Source organism: Mustelus asterias, chromosome 28 (genome assembly GCF_964213995.1).
Source record: "Mustelus asterias chromosome 28, sMusAst1.hap1.1, whole genome shotgun sequence".
Classification (NCBI taxonomy): domain Eukaryota; kingdom Metazoa; phylum Chordata; class Chondrichthyes; order Carcharhiniformes; family Triakidae; genus Mustelus; species Mustelus asterias.
In genome coordinates this window covers 7473995-7494574 of record NC_135828.1, presented here as the reverse complement: position 1 = coordinate 7494574, position 20580 = coordinate 7473995, and the positions used below count along the sequence as shown (strand labels likewise).

General features: G+C 45.3%; 1 protein-coding gene across 2 annotated transcripts in view; it reads left to right on the top strand.

The window, feature by feature from the left end:
- Window positions 1-18221, top strand: part of ecd (ecdysoneless homolog (Drosophila)) — a 36955-nt gene extending 18734 nt beyond the window's left edge. For both annotated transcript variants that reach the window (XM_078199378.1, XM_078199379.1), the window contains 6 exons: window positions 1322-1407; window positions 6236-6342; window positions 13081-13264; window positions 14426-14493; window positions 15411-15625; window positions 17745-18221. In XM_078199378.1, the coding sequence (XP_078055504.1) occupies window positions 1322-1407; window positions 6236-6342; window positions 13081-13264; window positions 14426-14493; window positions 15411-15625; window positions 17745-17957 (873 nt within the window). In that variant the 3' untranslated portion in view covers window positions 17958-18221. The remainder of the gene's footprint in view (window positions 1-1321; window positions 1408-6235; window positions 6343-13080; window positions 13265-14425; window positions 14494-15410; window positions 15626-17744) is intronic.
- Window positions 18222-20580: the final 2359 nt, after the last annotated feature.

Sequence of the window (20580 nt, the reverse complement as noted above, 5' to 3'; positions counted from 1 at the left end):
AAGTTCTTAAAACTGCAGGAAAGTTTGCACAGTGAGAGAGGGGAAGGGCAATGCCACATCCACTCCCTCCACCACCGACGCTCAGTAGCAGCAGTGTGTACTATCTACAAGATGCACTGCAGCAATTCACCAAAGATCTTTAGACTCATCTTCCAAATCCATGACCACTTTAATCTAGAAGGACAAGGGCAGCAGATACATGGGAACACCACCACCTGCAAGTTCCCCTCCAATCCACTCACCGTCCCGACTTGGAAATATGTCACCGTTCCTTCACAGTCGCTGGGTCAAAATCCTGGAATTTCCCCCCTAACGGCACTGTGGGCCAACCCACAGCAAGTGGACTGCAGCGATTCAAGAAGGCAGCTCACCACCACCTTCTCAAGGGCAACTAGGGATGGGCAATAAATGCTGGCCTAGCCAGCGACGCCCATGTCCCACGAATAAATAAAAAAAGGAGCAAGACTGAGGGGACTGCAGGCTTTGCCATTCCTGGGGCTGGTGAGGACTGCCAGGTTCAGAGGAGAGCAAGCACTTGGGTGGAAAGCTGGAGGAGGTTACAGAGATCAGCTGGAACAAAGCCATGCAGAAAGGTGTTGCTGATTCATGTACATAACCTATATTCCATAAGATATAGGAGCAGAATTAGGCCATTCGGCCCATCGAGTCTGCTCCGCCATTCAATCATGGCTGATATGATTCTCATCCCCATTCTCCTGCCTTCTCCCCGTAACTTTGATTCCCCCTAATTGATCAGGAACCAATTCCCATTGTCACCCAGTGACACCAGCAGCCATTTGCTAATCAATGCAACAGATTGTGTTGGATTCAGGTATCCAGGTGTGGGGGAAAGGTGGTCTTGTGGAGCTGAGCTACAAATCACCCATTGAATGGCAGAACATGCTTGAGGGGCCAAATGGCCTCGTCCTGTTCCTATGTGTTCCTTCCATAAGCAATTTCTGCATGTGAAATCCCCTGAACCTATCGAGCACTCGAGGTTCACTGCTCCAGCATCCTCCATCATTCCGAAGTACCAGCGTGTGAAAGATTTCATTCGATGATAGGTTAGAATATATTGGAACTATAAAGCACAATTAAAGCCGCTTTGTCGAAGGTTTTCTACTGAGACACCTCAGGCAGTAAACAACCGAGTGAGACTTCTCAGCAAAGTCTGAAAGCCATCAGAACAGGTCCCACTATCCTAGCTGAACGAGAAAGATAATAATTTGAACCACCTCACAATTCAGGCAGTGCATTCACTTTTAACACTTGGTTTTATTAAACACTTGACCTGAGCCAGTTGTGTGTTTGTGTCCGACAGGGAGAGCTGGAGGGTTCGGCACGATACAGGGAATTGCTCCAATCAGCGGAGATCTTCTTCCAGCACTCTGTTCCCAGACCGAAAAGGTAGGAGTACAAGATAATGTGCTCGTGCGTGTTAACAATAAATGAACTTCAACCACTCGCTCAACCCCGCGGAACAGGGAACTCTTTCTGTTGGAAGTAATTACTTGATATAAAGAATAAACGTGGACCGGTGCACTGCATTGTCAGGAATAAGCTTCATTGGTTATATTAACTGCTCACCCATTTAGAGTCCAGAGTCTAAGCAGCTGTGTTGGCACACACAATTGTTTTACTGCCTTTGTTTAAGGCTCACTATCTGGTGACAGCACCATCCTCCACAGTTGGAATGAAGCCAGGCGTTTGAATAAACAGCCTCACTGTACACTTGAACATTGGGAGCACCTGAGCTGCTTCCTTTGACGATAGATGAAAACTTCAGATTCTTGTTGGACTGACAGACAGAGTCACCTGTGGAAACCACCCCCATTTTGAGGGTGTGCAGTTGCCCACCATGGCAGCGTTGCTCTTTCCGCACTCTGCCAGTTTTTACTGTCTACGATGAACTGACAATGCATGCGCAGGAGCGCAGTAGTGATGTCCGTGGACGAGTAATCCAGAGAGCCAGGTGAACACCGGTTCAAAGCCCGCCATCGAAGCTGGTGGAATTTAAAATCCAATTAATAAATCTGGAATATAAAGCTAGTCTCTATAATGGTGATCGTTGATTGTCAGGGAAACCTATATAGTTCACTCGTGTCCTTTAGAGAAGGAAATCTGCCATCTTTACCTGGCCTGGCCTACATGCAACTCCAGGGCTGCAGCAATGTAGCTAATCCTTAACTGCCCACTGAAATGGCCGAGTAAGCCACTTAGTTCAAGGACAATGATGGACTTGCCTTGTCAGCGATGTCCGCAACCCAGTGAAAGAATAAAGAGGGGAAAATAATCAAAATTGCTGACTTGGCTGTGATTTAAGTGAAACTCTTAATTACCAGATAAGACATCTGTAAAGAAAGGATTAAATTTGATGCTGAATTATAAATTGCTTTGTCCCTCTGCAATATGTTCTTTGTTTGTTTTCTGGCAAATCTCACCCAGCTGTATTTACTACAGGAAAACCCTGAAGGATTGCAACATTGATTAAAAGCTGCCACATAATTACAGCAACATTTGTATAGTACCGTTCACAAGATAAAAACAAGCTGTGATGCTTTACGAGGGATCAAGGGAGCGACTGAGCTGCGAGTGAGAAATGGGTTTTCCGAGATGTGGCCTGAAGCTTAGTCAAATAGGTTGGCATTGAGTATGGTTTTGTAGGTGCCGACAGCCATAACATTGAGAAGAGGGGCACGCAGATCAAAGGAGACAGGACATAAGGCTGGAAGTGATTGCAGCTATGGATGGTCATAGGGCGACTTGAAGGCTAGAATGTTAGTGTGGGTCCATGCTGGTCATGCATGATACTCCAACTCAAACTAACACCTTGCGTATCGATATATTCTTCTACTCTCCTAATATCTCTACCCTAATTTCATTGGTTGTCATAAATCGATTTCAGGCTGTGAATTTAAGTTTAATCATAATTCCACAATGTTTAGCACCATTTTAACTCCTCAGATACTGGGGAGTCATTGTCCAAATGCAACAACACCTGGACAATATTAAGGCTTGGGCTGATAAGTGGCAAGTAACATTTGAACTACACAAGTGCCAGGCAATATTCTATTCTATATTCTATTCTATTCTATTTCCAACAAGAAAAAAAATCTAACTATCTTCCCTTGACACTCTATGTCATTATCATCACTGAATCTCCCAATATTCTGGGGTTTCTCTAGAGAAACAGAACAGAAAGGGGCGGCACAGTGGTTAGCACTGTTGTCACACAGCACCAGGGACCCGGGTTCAATCCCGGCCTCGGGTCACTGTCTGTGTGGAGTTTGCACATTCTCCCTGTGCCTGCGTGGGTTTCCCTCCGGGTGTTCTGGTTTCTTCCCACAGTCCGAAAGATGTGCGGGTTAGGTTGATTGGCCATGCTAAATTGACCCTAGTGTCGGGGATTGGCAGGGTAAATACGTGGGGTTACGGGAATAGGGCCTGGGTGGGATTGTGGTCGATACAGCCTCGATGGGCTGAATGGCCTCCTCCTGTACTGTACTATGATTCTATGAAACAACTGTATAAATACTGGCTCCAAGAGCAGGTTAGAGGTTGGGAATTCTACTTAAAGTAACTCGCTCCTGATTTCCCCAGAGCCTATCCACCATCTACAAGGCACGAGTCAGTGTGTGATGGAATACTCTCCACTTGCCTGGATGAGTGCAGCTCCATCAACACTCAAGAAGCTCGACACCATCCAGAAGAAAGTAGCCCATTTGATTGGCACAATCCCATCCACAATCTTAAACATTCACTCTGTTCATCACTGTTGCACAGTGGCAGCAATGTGTACCATCTGCAAGTTGCTCTGCTGCAAATCACCAAGGTACCTTTGAAAACACCTTCCAAACCTGCAACCTCTACCACCTAGAAGGACAGGGGCAGCAGATGCACGGGAACACCACCGTTCAAATACGTTTCCCCTCAAACTACACACCATCCTGACATGGAACTGTATCGGCCGTTCCTTGACTGGGCCAAATTCCTGGGATTCCCTCCCTAACAGCATGGTGGGTGTATCTGCACCACATGGACTGCAGCGGTTCAAGAAGGCAGCTTGCCTCCATCTTCTCAAGGGCAACTAGGGATAGGCAATAAATGCTGGCCAGCCAGCATGCCTACCTTTGCATAAACAAATAAAAATAACACGATTAGAAAACAAAAGCAAAGTATAAGTTCTATCATTTAAATTGATGAGTATCCCAATATAATACAGTATCTTCTCCACTTGATAAACACATTCTTTATTAGGTGTTCTTTTTAACTGTATTCATAGAGGGAATTCCAGCCACGGATGGGGTCCGTTGCTAACATACCATTTCTGTTGTTGTATGTTAATCCGCAAAAAAGGATTTTCTGCAACAGGTTCACTGCTTTCCTTAGGAAACTGATAGTGTCTTGACTTCCAAAAGGCCTTTGACAAGGTGCCTCACGGGAGACTGCTGAGTAAAATAAGGGCCCATGGTATTCGAGGCAAGGTACTAACATGGATTGACGATTGGCTGTCAGACAGAAGGCAGAGAGTTGGGATAAAAGGTTCTTTCTCAGAATGGCAACCGGTGACAAGTGGTGTCCCGCAGGGTTCAGTGTTGGGGCCACAGCTGTTCTCTTTATATATTAACGATCTAGATGACGGGACTGGGAGCATTCTGGCCAAGTTTGCCGATGATACAAAGATAGGTGGAGGGGCAGGTAGTATTGAGGAGGTGGGGAGGCTGCAGAAAGATTTAGACAGTTTAGGAGAGTGGTCCAAGAAGTGGCTGATGAAATTCAACGTGGGCAAGTGCGAGGTTGTACACTTTGGAAAAAAGAATAGAGGCATGGACTATTTTCTAAACGGTGACAAAATTCATAATGCTAAAGTGCAAAGGGACTTGGGAGTCCTAGTCCAGGATTCTCTAAAGGTAAACTTGCAGGTTGAGTCCGTAATTAAGAAAGCAAATGTAATGTTGTCATTTATCTCAAGAGGCTTGGAATACAAAAGCAGGGATGTACTTCTGAGGCTTTATAAAGCACTGGTTAGGCCCCATTTGGAGTACTGTGAGCAATTTTGGGCCCCACACCTCAGGAAGGACATACTGGCACTGGAGCGGGTCCAGCGGAGATTCACACGGATGATCCCAGGAATGGTAGGCCTGACATACGATGAACGTCTGAGGATCGTGGGATTATATTCATTGGAGTTTAGGAGGTTGAGGGGAGATCTGATAGAAACTTACAAGATAATGAACGGCTTAGATAGGATGGACGTAGGGAAGTTGTTTCCATTAACAGGGGAGACTAGGACGCGGGGGCACAGCCTTAGAATAAAAGGGAGTCACTTTAGAACAGAGATGAGGAGAAATTTCTTCAGCCAGAGAGTGGTGGGTCTGTGGAATTCATTGCCACAGAGGGCTGTGGAGGCCGAGACGTTGAGCGTCTTCAAGACAGAAATTGATAAATTCTTGATTTCTCGAGGAATTAAGGGCTATGGGGAGAGAGCGGGTAAATGGAGTTGAAATCAACCATGATTGAATGGTGGAGTGGACTCGATGGGCCGAATGGCCTTACTTCCGCTCCTATGTCTTATGGTCTTATGGTCTTTCAGAGGTTAAGACAGGGGATCCCTGGACATGTGCCAGTGTTGCAGGGGATCCCTGGAATTGTACCATTATTGGCAAGTGACCCCTTACAGAAAAGTTTTAAAATGCTACACTAATGCATTGTGCAGTAAGAAGTCTCACAATACCAGGTTAAAGTCCAACAGGTTTATTTGGAATCACGAGCTTTCGGAGCGCTGCCCCTCCATCAGGTGAGTGATTCTCACTCACAAGAAGAAGGAATGACATTCCAAAAGCTTGTGCTACCAAATAAACCTGTTGGACTTTAACCTGGTGTTGTGAGACTTCTTACTATGTTTACCCCAGTCCAATGCCGGCATCTCCACATCACTAATACATTATAGCCATGAATTGCAAATACAAATATTTTACTTGCGACTGGATGAAGTATTTATTTGAATCCCAAATGCCAGCACACTGGAAATATGTAATATTGTTCCCACTTAAGCGAATACTAACTACCTTTTATGTGTTTACAGCAGCTGTTTATAGTCACAAGTGATGAAACACTTCTAATTTTTTTGCATTTTCATCTGGCGTCCCATCGAACGTCTTAAGCGCTCATAAATAATTTAGCATTAGTCTTTTTGTTTTAAGAAAGTCACACTCACTCTTTCTGGTCTCCTCAGTTCATCTGCCTTAAGCCCAGGGGAACAGGTCCTGCAGACTCTGCAAACTCTGTCCTACAGTGTGGAAGAACTACAGAAAGAAGGAGACACCCTCCCTCCAGAGGATGGTGGGTACATTTGAGCGACCGTGCCTGAGAAGTTCATAGCTTAGACCATGGAGTGATTACGCTGTTGTAAGGGCTGCAGTCACACCACAGCCTCCGTCGTTGAGGCAGTTATCAAAGCCCCAGGGGCAATAATGGACCCTGAGATTGGCCTTTAGGAGTTACGAGAAAAGAAGTATTGAAACCTGAAATGCAGTAATAGAAGGAGGCTTTATAGAAGTGTTCAGAGATAGTAATCAGCAAAAATGAAGTAAATCTGAAACATTGCTTCAAATTACATTATCGTAAGGGGAAGCCTGGCCCTGTGGTATTATCGCTAGCTTATTAATCCAGAAACTCAGCGAATGTTCTGGGGACCTGGGTTTGAATCCCGCCACAACAGATGGTGGAATTTTATAGAATCCCAACAGTGCAGAAGGAGGCCATTTAGCCCATCGTGTCTGTACTGACCACAATCCCACTCAGGCCCTATTCCCACAACTCCCAAGCATTTACCCTGCTAATCCCCCTGACACTAGGGTCAATTTAGCATAGCCAATCAACCTAACCCGCACATCTTTGGACTGGGAGGAAACTGGAGCACCCGGAGGAAACCACACAGACACACGGGGAGAACATACAAACTCCACACAGACAGTGACCCAAGGCCGGAATTGAACCTGGGACCCTGGCGCTGTGAGGCAGCAGTGCAAAACCACTGTGCCACCATGCCGCCAATTCAATTCAATTTTTAAAAATCTGGAATTAAGAATCTACTGATGACCATGAAATCATTGTTGGGAAAAACCCATCTGGTTCGCTAATGTTCTTTAGGGAAGGAAATCTGCCGTCCTTACCCGGTCTGGCCGACATGTGACTCCAGAGCCACAGCAATGTGGTTGACTCTCAACTGCCCTCAGGCAAGTAGGGATGGGCAATAAATGCTGGGCCCAGCCAGCGACGCCCATGTCCCACGAATGAACAAAAAAAGGCTGGACAATTAGAACATAGAACAGTACAGCACAGAACAGGCCCTTCGGCCCACGATGTTGTGCCGAGCTTTATCTGAAACCAAGATCAAGCTATCCCACTCCCTATCATCCTGGTGTGCTCCATGTGCCTATCCAAAAACCGCTTAAATGTTCCTAAAGTGTCTGACTCCACTATCACTGCAGGCAGTCCATTCCACACCCCAACCACTCTCTGCGTAAAGAACCTACCTCTGATATCCTTCCTGTATCTCCCACCACGAACCCTATAGTTATGCCCCCTTGTAATAGCTCCATCCACCCGAGGAAATAGTCTTTGAACGTTCACTCTATCTATCCCCTTCATCATTTTATAAACCTCTATTAAGTCTCCCCTCAGCCTCCTCCGCTCCAGAGAGAACAGCCCTAGCTCCCTCAACCTTTCCTCATAAGACCTACCCTCTAAACCAGGCAGCATCCTGGTAAAATGGTGAGATGGTGTTGCTTGGAGATCCAGGTCGACAATCTTTGCTGGATTCGAGCTCGTACCTCCACAAAAGTGCTCTAGCCATGGGCGTCTTCCATCAGTGGCTAGGCAATAGGGGAGGGGAACTTCAACCTCACTCCAGGTTCCCATTCTCCCCAAGGGGTCGGGGGGGTTCTCTGGTCACCTTAACCGAGAAGGAGCACCAAGCAGACACATTAGGTACATTGCTCAGGACAATCCAAGGGTGTCCTATCATACATCTGCCTGTGACCCCATCAACTCCAACAGGTTAGGCCAAATAAGCCCCATTGATGCATAAATCAATTCTCCTTTAAAATAATATAGCTAGCAAACCCAGGCATACTTTAATGTTTGTTAACAGCCTTTTAGCTTTCAGAGAGAGATGGAGTTCCAGAAACCTGCAAAATCCTTCTCACTTCAAGGCTTCCAGGCTTCAATTGCAACAAACTACTTTCTGAAAAAGTGCTTTCCTCTGCTACAGACCCAGCTATGCACATAAACCACATCATCACAGGACCCTGTCAATCACGTTAAACCAAAATCCCAGGGGAACTTAAGTAAATTAAAGTCCATTAGCTTTACTTAAAATAAACACTTGCAAGGCTGAAATGGGTAATTATCCTGCTCTCCCAAAATCTGAGCTGCAAACCCTCCAGACATACAGACTGGGGGTAGCATGAGTTGAATGTTTAAACATTCTCCCAAACACCAAAAGAAATACATATATCTAAATCAATTGTACAACTATCATCACAATTTGCTCCAGGGAAGAAAACCTTAAGTAGGTTGGGGCCTTACACGCCTCAGGCCACCAAAGGATGCCTGCCAAAGTTATTTCACATAACGGGGCATAGCCACAGATATCGAGGCTGCACCTCGTCATAGCAGTCGAGTTAGGAAAATTAATACATTTTGAATGCACAATGGTGGTATTGTTTTCTCGTTTATTTGTTTTCAAGTCTTAGGTATTGAATGCTAATTGATGTGATGCAAGGTACTGCGTTCATTCAAGTTTACAAAATGAATACCCTCCCACCCCAATTATGTCTCAGCTTGTTTCTCCATTTAAGTCTCACTCAATCTCATCAAAGCGATTTGCCTTTAGTTCCATGTCAGCAACATGAGCAAAGGCATTTCCTGTGCTAAACTGATGGCTGCACAAGACATGTGTAACCCTTGTATCCGAGGCAACATATGTGACCTCCTCTTGATGTGTATTCGCGTTGCTCCTAGTTGGAACAAGGGCATTTTAAGGCACCTTCTTTGAAAAAGAAGCGAGGTAATGCTGAAACAATTTGTGGCACATCATGCTTACGCAAACACTTTTCAAAGGAAAAATGGTGGGAATCTTTGGTGCTGTGAGACAGAACACCAAGCGATGGAGCTCATATCCTGAAAGATTAAATTATTTTGTCCCAGCAAACAAATTGCAGCAGATATTGTAATCCTAATTTTCCCGAGTAGGGGAGTTGGTGGATGGAAACATTCAACCTCCTGAGAAGTCTGGTCCAGCTGGAAAAGCCAGGCTCGAAAACCTACAAGATAGCTGGAATCTTGCAGGGCTCTTTCTCACCTAAACCTTTGGTCATCGCCGAGAGGTTCAGGTTCCATAAGTGTAACCAACAAGAAGATGAATCAGTAACACAGTTTGTCGCTACTTTGAAGAAATTAGCTGAACACTGAGAATTCGGGGATGTCTTGAACGACACCATTGGAGTCAGACCAGCGTGTGGGTCAAGAAGCGAAGCTACGCAAAGGCGGTGTTAACAGAAAGGAACCTAAACCTAAAGAAGGCTTTAGAAGTTGCAGTCTCCATGGAATATAGAACTGTTATTCAGCCACAAGGTGTTGAGGATGATTTTGGAGGAGGTGTTGTTGCCTATCATTACTGATTAGGAAGTCTAGGATCCAGTCAAAGAGGGAGATGCCGAACCCGAGACCTCGTAGCTTAGAGATGAGTTTTGTAGGAATAATGGTGTTGAAGGCTGGACAGTAGTTAATAAAAAGGAATGTCATAGGTATGCTTGTTATTTAGTTCTTCCAGGATAGAGTATAGGGCCAAGGAGATGGCGTCTGCTGTGGACCTGTTGCGGTGATAGGCAAGCTGTAGTGGATCCAGGCAATCCAGGAGGCCAGAATTGCCATGATTAACCTTTCAAAGCACTTCATAAAGATGGATGTTAGAGCCACCGGATGATAGTCATTAAGGTGCGCTGCTTGGGTTTTATTTGGTACAGGGATTATGGTTGTCTTCTTGAAGCAGATAGGGACCTCAGATTGGTGTAAAGAAAGGTTACAAATGCCTGCGAATATCCACGCCAGCTGGTCCGCGCAGGATCTGAGTACTCATCAGGGTAGCCCATCCGAGCCAGTCACTTTCTTCACTGAATTCGCCCCACTCCTCCCCCCACCCCCCAACACCACCTCCCCCCACCCTTCCCCCGCCCTTGCTGATGAATCAGTATTCCTGCATGTTGAATGCCACTTGGAGGAAGCACTGAGGGTGGCAAGGGCACAACAGGATGTACTCTGGTTGGGGGACTTCAATGTTCATCACCAAAAGTGGTAGTACTACTACTGACCTAAAGGACATGGGTGCTAGACTAGGTCTGTGACTGGTGGTGAGGGAACCAACAAGAGATAAATAACATACTTGACCTCGCCCTCACTAACCTGCCTGCCACAGATGCATCTGTCCATGACAGTAACAAGTAGGAGTGACCCCTGTGCAGTCCTTGTAGAGACAAAGTCACATCTTGACATTGAGGATACCCTCCATGGTGTTGTACGGCACGATCACCATGCTAAATGGGATAGATTTCAAACAGACCTAGCAACTCAAGGCACTATGAGCCACCGGCAGCAGCAGGACTGTCTCAGCCACAATCTGTGACCCCTTGGCCCAGCCACTGAGAATGTGGCATTGGCCCTGCTTTGAGTTTGGGTTTGTGGTGGCAACAGCAGAGAGATTTCAATGACAACCTGTTCAGTAAAGTGATTTCTCAAGTATTACTTGTGGCTGATGTTCAGGTGCAAAAGATTGCTCTTCGAACACCCGAGGGCAACAGGTCAAACTCATTTCACCACTCACCCACCCAAAACCCATTCTGTTTAAAATCAGGGTGTCAACATCTTGGCTCATAATGTATCCAGAACTTAAACACATTACTAGGCTGATATGTTCAGTGCTGTACTAGGTGCTGCATTGAAAGAAGTGCCTTCTTTTGCATGAGCTGTGAAACTGAAGCCTCCGTCTGTCCTCACAAGTGGACATAAAAGATGCTATATCACTATTGGAAGAACTGGGGAACTCGCACTGAATTCCTGGCCAATATTTTACCCCTGAACCAGCTTATCGGATCATGATTACATTATTATTTACAGAAACTTGTTTTACACACATTGCTGCCAGGTTATTTATATTACAACAGTAATTATCCTTCAGAACTTCTTCATTGCCTGTGAAGTGCTTTGGGTTGAAAGGGGAATAGAGATGCAAGTTATTTGTCTTTCCAACATCAACATGTGTTTGATGGTCTTCAGGGGGTCGTCAGGCTTAGGCGATGGTCAGTGCAGGGTCAAGGTTTCAGAAGATTCCTTTGCCTCACATTACTCACTACACTACTTCGATATCGCTTCAAAAAGAACATTTCATCGCAAAAAATCAATGTTCCTTTATCCGTCCAATTCAGTTCACTAAAATGTTAATTTGCCAATCGTAGCTTGCCCTTTACAAAGCCACATTATCTGTTCTCAATTAGCACAATGGGTATTTTTTAAGATGCTCACAATTTTGACCTTGAATTATGGATTCAGTTGTTTGCACAGAACTGATATTAGCGGAACTGCTTCAGTTACCCAGTTGATCCTACTTTCTATTCTTGAAGTAACATCAGTGTTCTCTGCACGAAATTACATAGGAGGGAGAATTGAGGAATTGTGACCAGATCCTCAAATCTCTTCTCTCACTTCCTTCAACACCTTCATGTGATGCCACCACAGCCCAGTTTGAGTTCTGTTATTTTTGTAAGGACCTTTTCTGCAGTTTTCTAATAATTGCTTCAATTCATCCTTTTGTACAACAGCATTCTCATTCCATTACATGTAAAATCTAACAAATATATAGACTCTTGATTCTGGTCTGCATCTTTTTTCTTTTTATTTTGACTGGTCATAACCTCGATTTAACATTTACCTTTTTATATGTTTAATAAAACATTCACTTTGCAAAGAAAAGGACAAGAATCACTATTTAAAAATAGCAAGATGGCCAAATTGAAATAATACAATCAAACTGACTTAAATTTATGCCTTCACATCCATCTTGTTCCTTCATTTTGTTCTATTATTACTATAACCCAGGGTTTCTCAACCTTTGAGCGGTGGAACCCTTTGTGACTTACCAAGAGTATTGGGGAACCACAAACATTCTCAATGTTGGTGCCCCTTTCTTTTGCTGTGAATCATAGAATACCTACAGTGCAGAAGGAGGCCACTTGGCCCATCGAGTCCGCACCGACCACAATCCCACCCTGGCCCTATTCCCATAACCCCACTTATTTAACCTGCTAATCCCCTGACATTAGGGTCAACTTAGCAAGACCAATCAACCTGACCCACACATCTCTGGACTGTGGGAGGAAATTGGCTCAGGTTCAATTTGGCAAAAGACAAATGTTGTCAGGAAATTCTTCCCACAGGTCAATCCGTGTGATATTGCCGATGGAAAGCGAGGGAAGATGTCCTGGAATGGTTTAAAAAGCTGGGGATTATGATGGGAATGATTTGGTATTTCTCGATGGATAGGCACAAATGGATTAAATTACTACCCTCCTATTTGTGTACATATTGGAGCTGATTTGTGGTCAGATCGAGTGAGACAGTGTGCCTGGGAATGAAATGCTCGCTGCAATGAAATTCGGAATGTAGTCCAGTTCAAAAGCAAAATGCTGTGTGTGCTGGAAATCTGAAATTAGGCTAATTTAACTTGTTTCGCAGTTATCTTTTCGATGTTCCTGACATGACTTCAGTTGACAGGGACACGTGTGTTCCAGGTTCAGCCTGCTCCGTCCTCCCTTCTCTCAGTAACAAGTTTGGGGTGGAAATGCTTGTGCGAAACGTCTCCTGCCCAGGGATTCGATGTTGCATCGCACAGCCTTTTTTCCTCAAACCCTTCCCATTCTCAATGAGAGCATTTTTAATGAATATTCCATGTAACCACCTCCTGTCCAGATGGCTCCCTCGCATCTTGTTATTTCACATTTTTTGGCTGCTTTGCCTCCCTAGATGACAGCTGGTTGGATATTTCACCGGAGGAGTTGGATCAGATGCTGGAAGAGGCCTCGGGAAGGAAGCTCCTAAACTCCGTCAGACCGGAGGAGGAACTGGATTATGATCTAAGTGATGTCACCAAGAGTATGAAGGCTTTTGTCTCGAAGGTGTCCTCACACGAAGGTGCAGAGATACCACGGTATAGAACCTAAGTATTAATTATATGTGTATTTTTTAAAATTGGTGTAGACTACAGTGAACCAGCATCCCCCCTCACCCCCACCAATCACCCCACCCCGCCCAACCAAGTTAACTCTCCACTCCCGTGACTTATCTATTTAGCTGACACTTCTCACATCCAGACTTTCTTCCCCCCCCCCCCCCCCCCCCCCTTTCCAAAGTGCAGCAGCTTTTGTTTCTTTCCTCTCATGCACACTTGAGTTCTCCCAACACCTCTTCCTCCAGCCGTCCCTCCATCTGGGGCACGGAATGTGTCCCAGCTCCGTTCTTTCGTCCTTCCCAGGTGAAATCCAGCACCTCAGGTTGTGACCCTGCTGCTTTCTGCGAAATTCACTATTTACCGCTAAAATCAGCAAGTGTCATAGAAAGAAGTGACCTCAACACAGAGACTGAATTCCTCCCACAGTCCAAAGATGTGTGGGTTAGGTGGATTGTCATGATGTGGAGATGCTGGCGTTGGACTGGGGTAAACACAGTAAGAAGTTTAACAACAAGTCCTAACAGGTTTATTTGGTAGCAAAAGCCACAAGCTTTCGGAGCCTTAAGCTCTTTCTTCAGGTGAGAGTGATTCTCACCTGAAGAAGGAGCTTAAGGCTCCGAAAGCTTGTGGCTTTTGCTACCAAATAAACCTGTTGTACTTTAACCTGGTGTTGTTAAACTTCTTATTAGGTGGATTGGCCATGGTAAGTTGAGCATCAGTGTCAGGGAGATTAGCAGGGTAAATACATGGGGTGACGGGGATAGAGCCTGGATAGGATTGTTGTCGATGCAGACTCAATGGGCTGAATGGCCTCCTTCTGCACTGTAGGGATTCTATGATTTAAACAGGATCTGGTCCCATTATTGCTGCCCTCTCATCCCAGCTTCACACGAAGATCACAGTTGTCCCAAGTCCGCACATGGAGAGCCAAAGGGGATTGACTAGTACATACTGAACTGTTAGCTGGCCAACAAATAGACAACTGTCTCCAGCTTTGGATGCTCAACCTTATTGCGTAATCATTAGGTTTGTTGTGATGTGCTTTGAAAATGGTTACTAAACTGAGCCCATCGACAATGCATCATAAAGATCTTGCTGCTGTGATATCATTTGTGATTCTTTCCACTCTCTCAATCTCAGATCTTCAGCTACCAGCCAAGTCCAATTTGATGTGAATTCCTTCACCAGTGCTTTGGAAAGGATCCTAGGTAGGAATGTGCAGCGTGGGAAGTGTCACCTTAATGCTGGACGTGTGAGGCCTCTTTTTTAAAAAAATTCATTTGTGGGACATGGGCATCGCTGGCTGGCCAGCATTTACTGCCCATCTCCAATTGCCCTTGAACTGAGTGGCTTGCTAGGCCATTTCAGAGGGCAGTTGAGAGTCAACCACATTGCTGTGCCTCTGGAGCCACATGTAGGCCAGACCAGGTAAGGACGGCAGATTTCCTTCCCTAAAGGACATTAGTGAACGTCTGCCTATTCAAGTGGATATCATGTGTGTAATGAGAGAAGACAGGTTATTGTTTCAGGTACAGACCCAGCATCAGAACTGAAATGTTAACCTGTATTTCCATGTTTTAACTGGCCTACTGTTTCTATTCTTTCAATGTAATTTTGCTTCCCACCTCAGGTCATTGTCAGCCCTGGTGGCAATGGCTTCATACATGGCTCACTTGGCAGCTCGCTTGTCTCCGAGTCACAAGGCTGTGGGTTCAAGTCCCATTGCCGGGCTTGAGTACAAAGATCAAGGCTGGTGTTCCAGTGCAGTAGGGAGACTGTGCTCCACTCTCCAAGGTGCCATGTTTCAGATGAGATGTTAAAGAGGCTCCGTCTACCTGCTCACATGGGTGTAAAAAGATCCCATGGCACTATTTCAGAGAGGATGGGAGAGCTATCTCCAGTTCCCTGGTCAATTGATCAACATAATGCCTGGGCATTATCACATTGCTGTTTGTGTGTGTGCATATTGGCTGCCGTGTTTCCTATATTACAAGTGACAACACCTTCAAAAAAAAAGTAAAATACTTAATTGGCTGTAAAGTGCTTTGAGGTGTCCATTGGTCGTGAAAAGTGCCAGATTGATGCATGATTTTTTGAGTTGGCTGTTCTGTGGTCTTGTCTACAGGGGTGGAATCCGATGAGCTTGACTCGGACGATGTTGACGAGGAAGAGGATTATGATTTATTGGACAGCGAAGCAGATTCTGACAAAGAGGGTAAACTGGAGGGGGATATGTCAGCAGCAAAGGCTCTGGAGAATATTCGCGACTACATGGAGCAGATGGACCAGGAGCTGGCTGGCACCCATATCGGCAAAAGCTTTACTAAACTCACTGAAGAGGTACGTTACCTGTGAAAAAGACAGTCGGTTCATATCTAGATTCCTGCCGCAGGAAAACCAGGTTTGCGCATGGCACCAAGATTAGATTGGTACATCTCGCTCACTGTAATTTTTAACAGTCGTCTTGTCCCTGCCCATTGGTAGTCCAAGCATCAAGTAGACCCCAAATGTCATTCTATTCCCTTTTCTGATGTCAAATGGTAAATTGAATTATAATACGTACAGGACAATCAGAACTTTGATTCCATTTGTCCCCTCTGCTTTTTGGACACCAGTGGAGCCCTTATTCACCCACACTTACACTCCATCATGAGTGCCATGTGCTCTGGAGCTCTTTCCCCCAATGCTTTGTGACTTATCGCCTCACTCACAACTTCTAAAGCCTCTGAACTTTGTCATCATCACAGCTTCCAGTCTGAATTCCTTTTTACTCATCGTCCACATTCCCCACTAAGGTACTGCAAAATACCTAGCCCTATGAGAGGAGTGGTATTAAAATATAAGTACACGGGTTTGCAGGTAGTACAATGAACTGTCTGTTTACTGGCTTAAGAAAATTTGTGGGACACCAGAATGCTGGGTTTGTCCATTGTTGTCCACGAGAAGTGACACGTTTTTCTAATTTTGTGTTTTCCCACTCAACTGCTCTGAGTACTGGCCATCACGATGAATATACTTGGCTTGACATCCTCCTGAGGATGTCAAGCCAAGCATATTCTCTCTCAACCTGACTTGAGAGAGGTATGGTTGGAGACCCCTCGAGTTTAACATTGTATGGAGCGCAACTCCAAATCTTAAAAACCCCTTGGTGGTTTACGGAGTCTGTTCAGAATTTGTCTAAATGGGAGACATGTTTCTTATTAGCACAGACATGCAGAGTTCTCTTCTGGTCTGGATGGAATGAAACAGTAAGAGTTTTAACAACACCAGGTTAAAGTCCAACAGGTTTATTTGGGAGCAAATGCCATTAGCTTTCGGAGCGCTGCTCCTTCGTCAGATGGAGTGGAAATCTGCACTCCATCTGACGAAGGAGCAGCGCTCCGAAAGCTAATGGCATTTGCTCCCAAATAAACCTGTTGGACTTTAACCTGGTGTTGTTAAAACTCTTACTATGTTTACCCCAGTCCAACGCTGGCATCTCCACATTAGGATGGAATGAGACAGTAATAATAAAATACTGTGTTACATCACCCCCACCCTTCCCCATTATAAGGAGTAGGAACAACTCCAAATTCCTCTTCACAAATGATCATGTAGTGGGTTTTTTTTCTCGCCCCGGCCTATGCATGCTTCAGCCTCACCTAAGCTGATACTAAATGGTGGTTAGCACTGCTGCCTCACAACACCAGGGATCCCGGTTCGTTTCCCAGCTTGAGTCAAGGTCTGTGCGGAGTCTGCACGTTCTCCCCGTGTCTGCGTGGGTTTCTTCCAGTTTCCTCCCACAGTCTGAAAGACGTGCTGGTTAGGTGGATTGGCCGTGCTAAATTCTCCCTCAGTGTACCCAAACAGGCGCTGGAAATGTGGCGACTAGGGGATTTTCACAGTAACTTCATTGCAGTGTTAATGTAAGCCTACTTGTGACATGAATACATCAACTTTAGATGATAGAGACCACCTACATTACTGCCTCTAAACTCTTCCCAAACCCAGCTCACTCCCAAACTCTCCTAGTTGTGCCCTTGCATCTTCTTACTACATAATTGTTCTTCCATCTCACCGACTCACTCAATTTATTTCTTCCAAGAAGGCGACCATTTGCTTGCTGGTGCTAAATGTGCAGGATAGTTCTGGGTCTTGTGGTGACTCGAGATAGAGAGATCTGGTTGGAGACCCCTCGGGTTTAGTGTTGCATGGAGCGCAACTCCAAATCTTGTACATGTTAAAATGACCCCTTGGTGGTTTAGAGTCTGCTCAGAATTTGTCTAAATGGGAGACATGTTTCTTAATAGCACAGACATGCAGAGTTCTCTTCTGGTTAGGATGGAATGAGACAGTAATAATGAAGTACTGTCCTGTTGTAACTAGCTCAGTGTACGTGCACCATTAGGCTCAAAGCATGTGTTTTCTTAGGCTTACCTGTGATGTACTCGATGTTGCAGTTTTCTCTTTGGTCTCTCAGGTTGGCTCGGATGAACCTAATGTAACTACAGAAGCAGAGGGTGAATCGGAAAGCGACTCTGAAGGGAATTTGAAGATTCTGCCCGTGGATGTGGACTTGAACCTGGTGGAGAACCTGTTGGAGTCGTACAGCTCACAAGCCGGCCTGGCTGGGCCTGCCTCGAACATTCTACAAAGCATGGGGATACGACTACCCGATAACCAGGACAAATGAAGACAGTCGTGGCACCTCTACAAAGTCACCACTTTTGCAACTACTCTCTAATTCTTTATCTCTGCCCCGCAAGATCTACTGTTTCACTATGACACAGCCAAGTGGGCTTTAAGGCTGGCCGCAGTGTAGATTTACCATAAACTGGAAGACTCGAATGCTTCAAAAGCAAATTATTGAGCGAATGCAACGTTTTATATTTTTTAATTTTCCACAAAATCTCGAAGAAACTATTTTTGCCGTTGTAAATAAATGCAAATATCAGAACTTGTTTTTAATTCTTCCATGGGGATGTAGGTGATGTTGGCAAGGGCAGCATTTGTTTTCCATCGCTAATTTTGAAACACGTGGTATGCTGGACCGCTTCAGAGATCAGCCGGAATAGGGATCAAAAACCCTGTGAAGCTGACGCTGGTCGTCCAGCCAACTGAGCCATCCCCCAAGGAGTTTGTGTTGCTTTTGGCACCACGCAGAATTATATGCATGTTTTTTATTCACGGGCAAGGCCAGCATTTATTACCCATCCCCAATTGCTTTTGAGAAGGCAGTGGTGAGCTGCGTCAGTAACATTTTTACCTCATTCTTTTTTTTAAATTTATTAGTGTCACAAGTAGGCTTACATTAACACTGCAATGAAGTTACTGTGAAAATCCCCTAGTCGCCACATTTCCAGCACCTGTTTGGGTACACTGAGGGAGAATTTAGCACGGCCAATGCACCTAACCAGCACGTCTTTCGGAAACCGGAGCACCCGGAGGAACCACACACAGACAGGAGGAGAACGTGCAGACTTCGACGGTGACCCAAGCTGGGAATCGAACCTGGGTCGCTGGCGCGGTGAGGCAGCAGTGCTAACCACTGTGCCAGCCATTTAATTCTGCAAGTATATTTTACATATTTTTATAGGGTATCTGACAGCACAAAGTTGTACAACCATTTTCAGTAACTTCTCTGGCAGCAGAGTACACAGGTTCCAATGTACTGGGCAGAGAGATGAGGGTCTGTGACCCTTTGGGGCCTGGGCAATTTGCTGTTGTTCAGTTACTGGGAGAGACGAAGGAAGGTGGAGTTCTTCAAGGAGCAAAGGCATGTTCAAAATCATGAAGAGTTTTGGTAGAGTGAATAAGGAGAAACAGTTTTTGGAGGCGGATGGGCGAGTACCCAGCCAATACGGATTTAAAAGACCCTAAGACAAGATGAGATTTGCTTTTAACATGTTAAATTAAAATTAGGAATGCATTTCCCAAAAGGGTGGCTGGAGGTTGATTCAGTAATAACTTAGAAAGCGAGTTGATACATTCTTGATGGGCTGCCCTCAAAAGACCCAAAGTTTGTGTAACGTCATGTTTCAGTGCTTTATTTGCAATGGGAATCTATACAGATCTCTTTGTATTTAATTGGATAATACACTCCGTGCTATTGAGCGACATTCAGCCAATAAATCTCCGTTTGATATTTAGCCTGGCCTGCTTGCTGCTCTATGATGTTAATTACCTTATCATTCTGCTATCAGCTACAAAACCTTCAGTTGTCACATCTCCACACTCTGGGATTCTCTTTATAAACCCTTTGAGCTTGCAACATCTATGACTCAGTTCAAGTTACTGTGTACAGGTTCGGCATTTATAAAGTCCAATGTGCAAGAAACTCTGCACGTACTAACAGGAGGAAAGGTCTACACCTTGCTGGGCTAGGGAGGACTAGAAAACTGACCAAGGTTCTCTGTCATGGTAGATTGCTCAGAATTGGATGGGCTGCAGAGTACGTGTCAATAACCTGTTGAATCTGACTGTAGACCCCCGCATGGAGAATGGCCACTTCCACAAGGACAAAGAACAATATAGCACAGGAGCAGGCCCTTCGGCCCACTAAACCTGCACCAATACGCAGTTTCGAATCCTCTCTTCGCCTCCTGTTCGTGTCTATCAAGATACACCTTGAATGTTGCTAATGTGCCTGCTTCCACCACCTCCACTGACAGTGCGTTCCAGGCACCCACCGCCCCCTGTGTGTAAAACCTTCCGCTGCACATGTCCCCTAATCTTTCCCCCTTACACCTTAAACCTGTGCCCTCTTGTATTTGACCTTTCCACCCTGGGAAAAAGGCCTCTAACTATTCACCCTATCTATGCCTCTCATAACTTTGTAGACGTCTATAAGGTCTCCCCCCTCAACTCTCTGTCTTTCCAGTGAAAAAAAGGTGCTGGAGGACAGTCAGTGTCCGTCAACATTGCACCTTGAAATCTGAAGGGGAAGACATTAGAATCATGGAATCCCTACAGTGCAGAAGGAGGCCATTTGACCCATGGAGTCTGCACTGACAACAATCCCACCCAGGACCTATTCCCGAATCTCCACATATTTACCCCGCTAACCCCCCTGACATTAAGGGGCAATTTAGCATAGCCAATCAACCTAACCCGCACATCTTTGGACTGTGGGAGGAAACCCACACAGGCATAGGGAGAACGTACAGACTCCACACAGACAGTGACCCAAGGCAGGAATTGGACCCGGGTCCCTGGCGCTGTGAGGCAGCGGTGCTAACCACTGTGCCACCGTGCCACCCATTTTCTTTAAACATATACAAAATATATACCAATTGCAGTACTATCATCACACCAGG